Raw genomic sequence first — 12,850 nt, forward strand, 5'->3', positions numbered from 1 at the left:
TTCCCTGTTCCGTGTCTTTTCACATTGTAACCCTCCCTGAGAGACTTATCCCCTGGGGTTGTGTGTTCATGTAGAAGTGTGGGCCAGAGCTCTGGGTGCACGTGTGACAATGCTGGCCATTTTCCTGGTGCGCGCCCAACCCGAAGGACACGTAGCTTTCTTCCTAGAGCCACAGCTGGTCCTTTGAAGAGCTCCCCCCAGTCTCTAGGCCAGGGCTGTGGAGCAGGCAGGGCAGGGACACACACCGGTGACTGTTTTTGGAATCAAGTGGCAGAAGAAGACGGTGGCTTCCAAAGTTCCACACCCAGACTTTTGCTTAACCCACCTGTATATGTCTCCCGGCACATCCCCCATGGGAGCCTCTCTGGGAGGGACAATCACTGCCAAGCCTGGGGAGGGGGAGGAGCCCTGGGCGTAACTGCCCCCTACCCACACTGGCAGCCAGTCTCCCTCCTCTCAGGTCCCCTGGCCCCTGGCCTTTCCCGCCCTGTGCAGGGAGCTTGGTTTGCCAGTCTCAGCTCCCCTAACTCCTCCGTCTGCTTTCCACCTTCCCGGAGTCTCCTGTCATCGCTTGCCTGCTGTTGTCACTTCCGTTCCCTGCATCTCGTCTGCTTATCTTCCTCTATTCTTTGGCCTCCTGTTGGGGACCAGCACACCTGGCATTGAATGTGCTCCGTACATCCTTCTTAGTGCGGGCTCTGCTTTGTGGACTCACCAGACTCCACACCAGACATCAGACTCATTGGACTCCACGCCAAGGTCTGGGGCTGGATCTTAGCTTACAGAGAAGGCTTCTTGTCATCAAGTTCAACTGCATTTAGGAAAGTATGGGGGCCTGAATTACATGTAGCTTGAGCCCAGCTTATACCTGGCTATGTCTGCTTTTAAATAAATTATGATATTACAATAAGTTATTTAATTCTTTAAAAAATGTTTTGTGTGATTTTTTTTTTTCTTAAAACTGCATGCAAAACGACTTCCGCTGCCTTCTCTCGGCACATGAAGACTTCCTGTGGGTGGGGTCCGGCTGGCCATGGCCTCAGCGCAGTTCGGAGCGCGGCTGGCACGGGGCGCGGGTCCTCACCCAGCCTTCTCTGTCCTTGCCCCGCAGGTGCCCCCTTTCAAAGGTCTCAGCATCCTCACGCTACCTCCTGCCGCCACTTCCACCTGGGGCCCCCGCAGCCGCAGCCGCTCACCGCCGACTTCCCGCTGGCCCACCCCGTGCAGCCGCAGCCGGGCCTCAGCGCCCACATGGCCCCGGCCCACCAGCACAGCGGCGCCCTGCACCAGTCGCTGACCCCGCTGCCCACCCTGCAGTTCCAGGACGTCACAGGTCCCTCCTTCCTACCTCAGGCCCTGCACCAGCAATACCTCCTGCAGCAGCAGCTCCTGGAAGCCCAGCACCGCAGGCTCGTCTCGCACCCCAGGTGGGTGCAGCCTGTAGCTGATGTGGGGGGGGGGAGCAGTAGGGGCGGGGCCGGAGCCCAGGATGGGGCTGGGCCGCGGGCCAGGACACCTGGCTTCTACTCAAGCTGGATCATTACTCACCCAGAGGGTCCCCTCACAAGGTGCTTTTCACCTCCATTGGACCCGTTTGTTTCAGACAGGGAGCGCTGTCCTGACCCATTGCAGCCCCCTCGAAGATGCGTCGACATCACATCACCCACACGCAGGCTCATCTGAGGAACTGGTGGTCCACGATGCTCACAGTGGACTTTTGCATGGAAGGAGTTTTCACTAGGGGACCCCTCCTGTCCCCTGCAGCTTCGTGACCACCTGATTCTAATGCCCGGGGCCCCCAAAGAAAGGAGGTGCCTGGTGCCAGCCCTGCTCAAAGAAACACAGGGAGGGTAAAAGTAGACAGCAGTCACCAGAGGGGTCTGAGGCAGCTGGGGGACCCTGGGCAACTCTCGACGCCTCTCTGAGTTGCACAAGACCAGTGGGTCTCAGACTTCTTGGTCTTGGGACCCTTTGACTCCTCCAAAATCAATGAGGACCACAAAGAGATTCTGTTTCTGTGGGCTGTGATGATGGATGTGAGCCATATGAGAAATTACTCCCGAGAAATTTCCAAGTATCATCAATTCATTAAGAAATAGCAAGCTCACTGTATGTTGGCACCAGTAATCTAATTCATGAGAAATAACCAACATAAATTTAGTGAGGAGCGAGGCTTTTTTTTTTTAAGATTTATTTATTTATTTGAAAGTCAGAGTTACACAGAGAGAGAAGGAGAAGCAGAGAGAGAGAGAGAGAGAGAGAGAGAGAGAGAGAGGTCTTTCATCCACTGGTTCACTCCTCAATTGGCCACAGTGGCTGGATCTGCACCTATCTGAAGCCAGGAGCCAGGAGCTTGTTCCGGGTCTCTCATGTGGGTGCAGGGGTCCAGCATTTGGGCCATCTTCTACTGCTTTCCCAGGCCACAGCAGAGAGCTGGATTGGAAGTGGAGCAGCTGGGACTCAAACCAGTGCCCATATGGGATGCCAGCACTGGGGGCAGCGGCTTTGTCCACCACACCATAGCACGAGCCCTGCAAGGCTTTTTCTAAAAAAGCGTATTTCCAGCTCTCTCTACTACACGGCTTCATAGAAGGTCGCTCTGCTGTGTCTGCTTCCACACTGAGTCTTACAGAACCACAGGGCACGCGAAATTCCCGCTGCCCACCTGAGAGATGAGGCGAGTGGAGAGGCAAATAACGACCTAGTACTGTACGGGAGATGGTTTGGACCTCTCCCACCACCTGACAAGGTATCAGGGACCCCAAGGGTGCTCTAGGGCCCAGAGTATCCATGGTTTTGTGGAGGTTGGTGCCTGAGACAGGAGCTGAGGGCTGTAGGAGGTCAGAGGGAGGAGAGCTTACCTTCATTTGGGGTGTTCGGGGAGCTCTTCCTGGAGGAGGCGGGCTTTGATGTGGGGCGTGAAAGCTGCTGAGAATGTGAAAAAGAGGAAGAGAAGAGCGTGGCAGGAGAGAGGACATGCCCAGAGGTGGAACAGCCTGCAGGACACGACACGAGGCTGTGTGTCTTGAAGATGAACCACCTAGGACAGAGAGGGACAGGAGGAGGAGGGCAGGGCAGGAGCAGAGCCTGGCTGGGGCCAGGTGACACACATACAGCAGACACACCTTAGGAAAGACCTCACTGCCATGGCTAGCCAGAGACAGTGGCCAGGTCTGGGTTGCCACCTGCTGCAGTCTGTGGTGCTGCTTTGGAGTATGCCGGGTGGGCTGTGGGTTCAGTCTCGGGGGAGGGGGCTGGGGTCCGCGGGAGTGGAGCCTCCTGGGGTTGGCTGGGGGCACTCAGAGCTCCCGGGGGCAGGGCTCACCCAGGCAGCCCCTGATGTGGTAGGCCCTCCTTCCTCTCCGCAGGCGGAGTCAGGAGCGCGTGTCTGTCCACCCCCACCGCCTCCACCCCAGCTTCGACTTCAGCCACCAACTGCAGACGCCTCAGCCCAGGTATCTGGCTGAAGGCACTGACTGGTGAGTCTTCGGGGTCCCTGGGGAAGAAGGGCGCCGGATCCATGGAGCCCCTGGTTTCCTTTACTTTGATGTCGGCCGCCTGGTCCTCAGCCCCCAGCCTGTCCCTACTGTTAGCCATTCTCAGGCCCAGTTGGCTTCGCCTGGCCTGGTTCCAGTGATCGGCTCAAATATAATTTGGCAGCATCATGTGCCCAGCCCAGGGCTCAGTGTTCATGGCCTTGCAGAGGGGAGAGCGAGACAGTGACACAAAACATTTCTCCAGCTCAATGAGGGCTATGGACCAGTGGTTCCTGGGATAGGGAGGGGGAGAGGAGAAAGAAGAAAGCCCAGGAACTAGAGTGATCAGAGAAGGCTTCCTGGAGGGGGTATTTTTTGAGGGATCCACAGAGAAGCACCAGGGCATGCCAGGGGTGGGTGGTTGGAGTAAATCCCCAGTTCTCATATGCCTGAAGAACCCAGATGGGTTAGAGGTAAACATTAGTGACAAGCAGGTGATGAAGGTTCTGTTGAACATATGGTTGATGCACCTTTGTGGGCAAAGGGCCCTGTGAAGTCCTCTTACGATGTCCTTACTGGGGACAGAGGCACTTGTCATTCTGGGATGCAGGGTTGCTGGTTTCACAGAGCTGGTCCCACCAGCTCTCTGGTTCAGTGGATCTCACTAGGGTCTAATCAGAACCCCACAGTCCTTTAAGTGGTGTGCAGGTGACCGGATGGATGGAGAGAGAGCGCATTATGCCTGCGGCTTCTTTTCAGATAGTTCAATGGAAAAAACTATCTGTGTCTGTTTGCATGTGTGTGTCTACATCCACGGGGTGTGTACGTGTGTGCATTGTGTAACTGTGCACCCACATGTGTATGCACACACGTGTCCATGTGTGCAGATGTGTTCGTATGTGTGCGTGGGTGTGAATATGCATGGATGCACGTGTATATGTATGTTTGTTGTTATGTGGGGATGAAACAAATGCAGTGAGATAGTAAAATGGTGACGTTTAGGGAATCTGAGTGCAGTGCATCTAGGAATTCTCTATGCTGTTCTTGCAACCTTTAGATCAAAAATGCTTTTTAGAAAATGGGAAAAAAGATCCCCCCCCATGAATGCTAGGTTGGGTGCCTCCAGGTACGGACAGAGCGTCCCATTGTTTCCAGCCCCTGCCCGTGCTATACAACCCCTTAAAAGGTAAATTGCACCACTGCCAACTTGAGCCCAGCCTTTTCTAATTAGCAGATTCAAATTAGGAAGATTTAATTGCAGTTTGGATTAAATTCTGTCCCTCAGCAGTCAAGTCAATTCCATCTAATTCAGTTCATTGGGCACGGAGCACCGAGAGCCCCTCATGTGGCTGAGGGCTTTGAACACACACACAGGCCCAACGAGGCGACCCAGGCGGAACCATCCTGGAGACACAGTAGTGCCCAGGCTAGCCCTGTCTCTGGCTTTTCTTCATGTAGCCAGACTTCCTTCCCCCTCTCCCTCATTTCAAACCCTCTGTGTTCCTGGCCCTGCTGGCCCCAAGAAACCTAATGAGGCCATGAGTCCCATGGGAGTCCCGCCCCCAGCCCTGACTGCTGTCCTGTCCCCACTTTCCACATAGGAAGCCATTGCCAGGGCAGGAGGTGACAGTGTCTCCCCCTCCCCTCCTGCCATTAGCTCTGATCCAGCAAGGGCCAGCGAAGCGGGGATGAGGGCTTTTGATTTTGTAATTGTGGTCACCATCACTGCACCCAAGCCCTCCTTCTATTTATTTATTTATTTATTTATTGACAGATAGAGTTAGACAGTGAGAGAAAGACAGAGAGAAAAGTCTTCCTTCTGTTGGTTCACTCCCCAAATGGCCTCAACAGCCGGAGCTGAGCCGATCCGCAGCCAGGAGCCAGGTGCTTCTTCCGGGTCTCCCACATAAGTACAGGGGCCTAAAGACTTGGGCCATCTTCCACTGCTATCCCAGTCCACAGCAGAGAGCTCGATTGGAAGTGGAGCAGCAGGAACTCAAACCAGCGCCCATTTGGGATGCTGGCACTGCAGGCGAGGGCTTCACTTGCTACGCCACAGTGCAGCCCCCCCATCTAGAATTCTTGGGGATCCTGTGTGCAGGGAGGACTTTTCTGATGAGACGATGAGCGGGGCTGTGAGGGGCCAGGCTCAGCATGGACAATTAATCGTCCGAGCCTGCCTGAAGCGGGATGAGGCAGGCAAGTCTCAAAGTCTCAGTGCCTCCTGCCCTTCTGCCCCTTCAGGATCTGAGGTTGTCCCATCTGAGACTCTGGCCTTTGTCTGGGTGCTTCCAGGGCCAGACCGGGCCTTCTCATCCCAGAGGAAGCGACGTCCTGCTGGCCGGGGCCCACTTCCGGTGTGGACCTACTCAGCACACTGCCAGTGGTGCTGTCGGTCAGGCATTCGCATGCGCTTTGGTTCTTGTGCCCTTCTGCAGGTGTGTGCCTATTTAGCTTGGAGTTCGCGGATGTGACTTTCCTTGCTATTATTTGGAAACACATCCAGATATCCTGTCATTTCATCTGTAAATATTACGCTATGTGTCTCGAGAGGTATTTTCTCTTCTTGTGCAAATCCTTACTATGGTATCACTATTAAACCTGAAGAATATTAAAAACTATTTTAATATAATCAAATATCCAATCAATGTTCAAATTTCTCTGATTGGTACAGTTTGTACCAATGGAGATCCAAATAAAGTTCCTACATTGTGACTGGTTGATTTGTCACTTGTCTCGTTATTGGATTTAAATGGCTGAAATTTTGTTAAGGACTTTTGCATCATTGTTCCTGGGTGATAATGATCTATCATTTGGGGCTTTATTTTTTCCCTTGAAATGTCTTTGTCTTTTTTTAATCAGTGCAATGTTTGCTTCATTAAAAGAGTTGGCAGGTATTTTCTACTCTGTTTTCTAAGAGTTTGTACAGGACTGACATCTTTTTCTTATCTTAATGTCTCAGAGAATCCACTAGGGGAAGCCATCTGGGCCTGGAGATTTCTTGGCATGACAAGTTTCAAATTACAAACTTAATTTCTTTAAAAGTGTAATACTCTTCAGGCTTTTCCTAGCTATATGAGTTAATTTTGGTAATTTATGTCTTTCAAGGAGTTTTCCCATTCCACTGGATTTATTGACATAAAGATGTTTATAATATTTCCTTATTGTTTTTTAGCTTCTGTAGAATCTGTAGTGATGTCCCCTCTTCTAATATTGACCCGGAAAGTTGTGTTGTCTCCCTTGTTCCTAGCATATTGTATCTTTTTCTTCTTTTATTTCTAACCCATTCCTCTCTATATATTTGATTCTTTTACAGAATGCATATCATTGACTCTTGCTTTCCAGCTGTCAAACTTTGCTACTTGGGGGTGCTTCAATTATTTTCATTTAATGTAATTATTCATATGGTTTATATTAAACACACCATCTTGCTCTTTGTTTTCCATTGGTCCCATTTTTAAAGAAATTACTTTTTAATTTTGGATCAGTTCAGTGTTTTCAGGATTATATATTGATGTAATAATCATTGCAAACATTTTATTTTGTAAATACACGAGGCTTATAATACACATATTTAGTTTATCATACTTAACGCTAAAATAGAATCCTGCCACTTTGTTATGTAAAACTATTAGACCAGTGCATTTTCATAGTCTCTCTTCCATTTTTGCTATTCATTTTGTAGGTTTTACCTCTACCTATGTTATAATGATCACAAAAAATTGCTTTCATTTCTGCTTTAAACCAGCAAACTCTGGCCTATGGGTCAAATCTGGTCTACTCCTTGTTCTTGTAAATAAAGTTTTATTGGAACACAGCCACACCTCTTTGTTTCCATATTGTTTATAATTGCCTTTTTACTACAAGGAATATTCAAGTTGTTAGGACAGAAATTGTATGGCTTTAAAGCATAAAATATTTAGTATCTGATCTTAACAGAGAAAGTTTGCCAATTTCCACTTCAAACAATTAATTAAACTTCAAAGAATTTCTTTAATGGAGAAAAGGAATCTTTTCTGTTCCCACATAGCTATCACTTCCGGCACTCTTTCTTCCCTTGAGTGGATCTAAGTTTCTATCTGGTGTTCTTTTTCCTCCATCTGATGAGCTTCTTTTAACATTCCAAGTACTGGCAGCACTTTCTCTCAACTTTGAGTTGTCTGAAAAAGTCTTTATTTCACCTTCATTTTGAAAGATACTTGTGTTCAGCATGGACTTATAAATTGACAGTTTTCCCCTCAGCAGTTAAAGACGGTGTTCCGGTATTTTCTGGCTTGCTTTGTTTCTAACGAGAACTCTATGTCTTTGCAATGTTCCTCTGTGTCTAATGAGTCCTTTTTAAATCCTTATTATTATTTTCATGAATTTCATTATATGTACCTTGGGGTGGCTTTTAAAGTTATTTATTTATCTATTTTAATTTTATTTGAAAAGCAGAAAGAGAAAGAGAGAGGCAGGCAGAGGGAGCTCGTCCATCCACTGGTTCTCTCCCCAAATGCCTGAAACAGGCCAAAGCCAGGGACCAGGAACCCAATCTGGGTCTCCCACTTGGGTAGCAGGGACCCAAGTAATGGAGCCGTCACCTGCTGCCTCCCGCTGATTTTTTTTCTGTAAAATCTAATGTGCTGCTAATCCAATGCCATGAATTTGCCATTTTGGACATTGCATTTTTCATCTCCAGAGGTTCCATTTGCGTCATTCTAAAAGTCTCTTCCATTTGTGTTTTCTCTTTCATTCTTGAGCATGATTATAATAGTTATTTAGCATCTTTCTCTGCTAATTCCACCATACCTGTCATTTCTGTGTCTTGAGGTGTTTCTACTATTTGACTTTTCACCTGATTAAGGGAAATATCATTCTCTTTCTTGACTTGTCCCGTAATTCTTCATTAAATGATGGACATCATGAATTGGACATTGTTGAGTAGTTAGGTTTGTCAGATTCATGTAGCAGGGACGGGGACCGTCCAGCCTCCAGGCCAGGAAATCATGTGGTTTGGCTTTGCCAAGGCAACCACAGATGGAACTCAAAATTCAGTACATCCACAACAGGCTGATTTGTAAGTCGATGATTTTGTGTGGCCTGCAAAAGATGTCATCAATATCCAAGCAGCCCTTGGGCGAGAAAAGGTTCCCAGCCCTGGTTTCGACAAAGCTGGGCTTTTTCTGGCAAGCAGCACTTGCAGCTCTGTGTGATCTTTCCGAGGCCTGTTCTTTCAGCAGGTCTGTAACATCGCTAGGACAACGTCTGCCTGTTCCTCCCCTAATCAAGGTTCAAAATCTTCTTCCGGGGTCTCTACTCAAGTCCCTGAGCGACCACCAAGGACTCTCCACGCTGCTTTCTTGGGATGCAATTGCGACCCAACCCTGTCTAACTTCTGGGCACCCTTCTCGAGTCCTCGGTTGCTCGTGGCTCCCTCCGCCTGGCGGAGTTTCACCCCCCTGCACGTTTGTCTCAGCATTCAATAAAGACTCAAGGGAGCCCCGGATGCAGATTTCTGGAGCTCTCAGGCTGTGCACCTTCCTCCTCTTCAAAACGCTGCAGCACAGCTTACAGAACCCTCAGCCTCCTTGAAACAAGTCCTCAAGTGATGGAGACCGCCGTGCTCTGCTGATCCCCTTCCTGCTCCTGCTAGAATGCACCTTTATGCCAAAAGCCCGGGGCGGGGGTGATTGTGGGCTCATCTCATGTCTCCCTTCTCCCAGGAATCACAGCTCTGCACTGCTTATTACACAATGTCTGAAAACAGATATTTCATACATGCTGTTCTGTGTTCTGGGGGCCTGCAGTGGGAGAGTAAATCTAATTCCTGTTTACCCCATCACAGCGGGAGGCAGAAATTCCTTTAATTTCTATTTTAATAAGTGTATTCGTTGCAGAAAGCAGGCTGCTCTTCCTGTAGCATCTTCTTATATCTGCCTTTTATTGTCTTACTCTGGTGGCATCATTTAAGGTGTTCCCTGGGTTAACTCTGCTCCCTGTGCATTGGCACTTAGATCAAAGGTCGAACAGATTCAGGCTGAACTCCTTTTAAAAATGTATTTATTTTTGTTTGAAAGGCAGAGAGAAAGAGAGAGCGAGGGAGGGAAAAAGAGAGAGAGAGAGGCAGAGAGAAAGAAAGAGAATCTTCCATTTGCTTATTAGCTTCTCAAATGCCCACGATAGCTGGGGCTAGGCTAGGCCAAAGCCAAGAACCAAAAACTCCATTCAGGTCTCCTAGGCGGGTAGCAGGGACCCAAGTACTTGAGCCTTTATCTGCTGCCTCCTGGCGTGCGTGCTGGTGGGAAGGTGGATGAGAAGCAGAGGCAGGACTGGGCCCAGGCGCTCTGGTGTGGGATGCGTGTGTCCCAGGAGGGGGCTTAGCCCACTGTACTGCAGTGCCCACCGTTGGGTTCAGCGTGGATTCTCGGTGAAAACCCTCCAGACGTGGTGGTGTGTCCTTCTACCGGAAGGCACGCGGTGCCCGGCTGTCTCCTTTTGTGAGGTTGGCATCAATTGATGATCTTTGCCTAGGTCCTTTATTTCCTCAGGGACTGCAAATTGCTAACAAATAATTCAGTCATTGCGCCTTCATTTATTAGCTGGGAAACCTTTGTAGAGAGACACGTCCCCTCATCAACCATCTAGTTACACTGAAGTGCAGTTAATAAAGGAGCGGCAAGATAAATGTTTGGTTCTTTCCCTTTATTTACTAGTTTTGGAAATGAAGTGTGGTTTCCCCGCATTCTTCTGAGAGGATCACTTTCCCCAGCGTCATTTCACGCCCATGCATTCGCGCCTGTTTTTGCATCTCAGCGATGGAATGCTGGCTATTGACGGCACGCTGTCCTAACCACTGTCCTAACCGCCCGCTGGGAGCCCCTCCACGGTGGTTCCTCTCCATGGTGGTTCCTCCATGACTGGTTCATCCACCGAATGGCTGCAATGGCTGGGGCTGGGCCAGGCTGAAGCCAGGAGCCGGGGACCCCATCTGGGTCTCCCACATGAGTGGCAGGGGCCCGGGCACTTGGTTCATCCTCCGCTGCTTTCCCAGGCGCGTTAGCAGGGAGCTGGATCAGAAGTGGCGTGGCCAGGACCCAAACCAGAGCTCCAATACAGGATGCCGACGTTGCAGGCGGCAACCACAATGCGCCACGGTGCTGCTCCTGCTCCAGTGGAGTTTTGGTAGCTCAGTTTGATAGGATGTTTCGCTCTCACCTTGCATACTTTCTCCCCAGGTGTGAAATGAGCCATTTGCTCCTCTACGATGTAACCCATGAATGTTGAAGTGAAAGTTTTCCAGTGCTTTTAGGAGTGGGTTGGGAGGGGTGCGGGTGGGCAGGGCTGGGTCTCCCAGCCTGTCGGGCCATAGCGGCCCATCCCCGTGGTTCACTGGGGCTGTGTCCCTGCAGGGATCTCAGTGTGGACGCCGGCTTGAGTCCTGCTCAGTTCCAGGTGCGGCCCATCCCTCAGCACTATCAGCATTACCTGGCAACTCCTCGAATGCACCACTTCCCCAGAAACTCCTCCTCCACGCAGATGGTGAGTGACAGGGCTCTGCCAGGGAGCCCATTCCCCGGCTGCCCATCGGTGCCCCAGGTGGGCTGAGGCCTGCGGCTTCCCCCTGCCCCGGGACCCCCGGCTGTCTTGTGTCCCAGATCCCCTGTGTCCTGGCTCCTGGGCAGCCCACCTGCTCCCCTCTCCTCCCCGCAGCCCTACTCCCATTCTGGACTAGTAGCAAGTGCAAGGGAAGGGCGCTGGGCTGGAACGTGCAGTGTGGCCAGCGTGGTCTCGGCGCAGGAGAGGCTCGGGGCTGCGTCGGCAAGGGCGGTTCTCATACCTCCGACGACCTCCTTCAGCCGATTTCTTGGAGTGAGCACCTCCCCAAGACCAGGTTGGGTGTGGGGGCCTTTGGGCTTCTGCATTGCCGGCCACGTGGAATGAAAAATGAAGAAGGTCCATTAAAGCGGCAAAAGCCTGATTGGAAATCTTTATTTCCAGACACTCCTGCTTTGCTGCTCTAGAGCATCGGTCCACCCTCCCTAACGTTGTCCCTGTCATTTAACCACTGGCCCCCCACACCATCTCCTTGTTTGTATAATGAGGGGCTTAGGGTCCCATGGTTGGTGTGTGAAGCACCACCTGCTACGAATTAAAGAAGCAGACATTCGTTGAGTGTGTACCACACACGGGGCACTGATCTAAATGCTTCACATAGATACGGTCATTTCATTCTTTCAGTAACTTTACAGGAAAGGGTATTATCCCCATTATACAGATTGGCAAACTGAGGCATAGAGAGATTAAGTAACTGGGCCTGGGACATGTGGTAGCTTAAGGGGCTATGACGGAAACCTTGGCCCCTCAGGATCAGGAGAGGAGCCCTAGGCAGGCCCACACAAGCACAGGCCAGAGTTTGTTTCAGATACTGATACTGTGCTCAGCGTGGATGTTTTTGGCATTCATTTTGACTTTAAAGGAATACTGCTTTATAATATGACTTATTTCTATTATTCAGTGCCCCTTTAAATTCACCCTGGCCCTGGCCCAAGCCCTTAACAGTGCTGCTCAGTGGGGCAGTGCAGCGTAGGGGTTAAAGGGATAGATTCTGGGCCCAGCTGCCTGCTTATGTCTCTAGGTCACATAACTCAGCTAATTCCCTGATCTGTCTGTGCCTCACTTACTCCATCAGCCAAATGGGATAGCAATTGCACCTGCATTTTAGAACAAGCAAGATAATTCAGTCAGTCATGTGATGGGCTTAGAACAGCGGCTGCCTTGAAGTAAGGGTCCAATTTTACTTCATTAAAAAAAAATTTATCTGAGAGAGAGAGAGACCTCCTGTCTACTGGTTTACTCTCCAAATGCCTGCAATGGCCAGGACTAGGATGGGTGCAAGCTGGGAGCCAGATAGAGCAAGATGCTGGAGTCGGCAGTTGGAATAGGATATGGAACCGACACACTCCAATGGGGGACACGGGCGTCCTGACTAGCATCTTACACGCTGAGCTAAATGCCTGCCCCCCAGGCTTGGCTCTAGATAAGGAGCAGGGGACATTAGAGCAGGAAAGACACCCTTCTACCTGCAGCATCTCAGGGCGTGCTGGCTGCTGGTTGTGGGAGGAGGAGTTGCATGCATGGCTCACCCAGAAGCCTGGAATCCTTGCCCTATCCAAAGCACTTTCTCCCTCCAACAGGTCGTCCATGAAATTCGAAACTACCCTTACCCTCAGCTTCACTTCCTTGCTCTCCAGGGACTAAATCCCAGCAGACACACCTCTGCCGTGCGGGAGAGCTACGAGGTATGTTGCTTTGTCGGGTACCACCTTGGTAGATGGAGATGCCATGATGGTTCATGGTCCTGTCTCCCCTCCTCCTGCTGGTGGGTAGGACAG

The 12,850-nt window shown here is 50.5% G+C and overlaps 1 protein-coding gene across 1 annotated transcript in view; it reads left to right on the top strand.

Annotated features, from left to right (window-relative positions):
• Window positions 1-12,850, top strand: part of ARK2C (arkadia (RNF111) C-terminal like ring finger ubiquitin ligase 2C) — a 103,692-nt gene that overhangs the window by 87,128 nt on the left and 3,714 nt on the right. The window contains exons 2-5 of the mRNA XM_062200271.1: window positions 1,112-1,427; window positions 3,369-3,479; window positions 10,868-10,997; window positions 12,653-12,757. Coding sequence (XP_062056255.1) covers window positions 1,112-1,427; window positions 3,369-3,479; window positions 10,868-10,997; window positions 12,653-12,757 — 662 coding nt within the window. The remainder of the gene's footprint in view (window positions 1-1,111; window positions 1,428-3,368; window positions 3,480-10,867; window positions 10,998-12,652; window positions 12,758-12,850) is intronic.

The sequence above is a fragment of the Lepus europaeus genome, chromosome 9 (assembly GCF_033115175.1).
Source record: "Lepus europaeus isolate LE1 chromosome 9, mLepTim1.pri, whole genome shotgun sequence".
Classification (NCBI taxonomy): domain Eukaryota; kingdom Metazoa; phylum Chordata; class Mammalia; order Lagomorpha; family Leporidae; genus Lepus; species Lepus europaeus.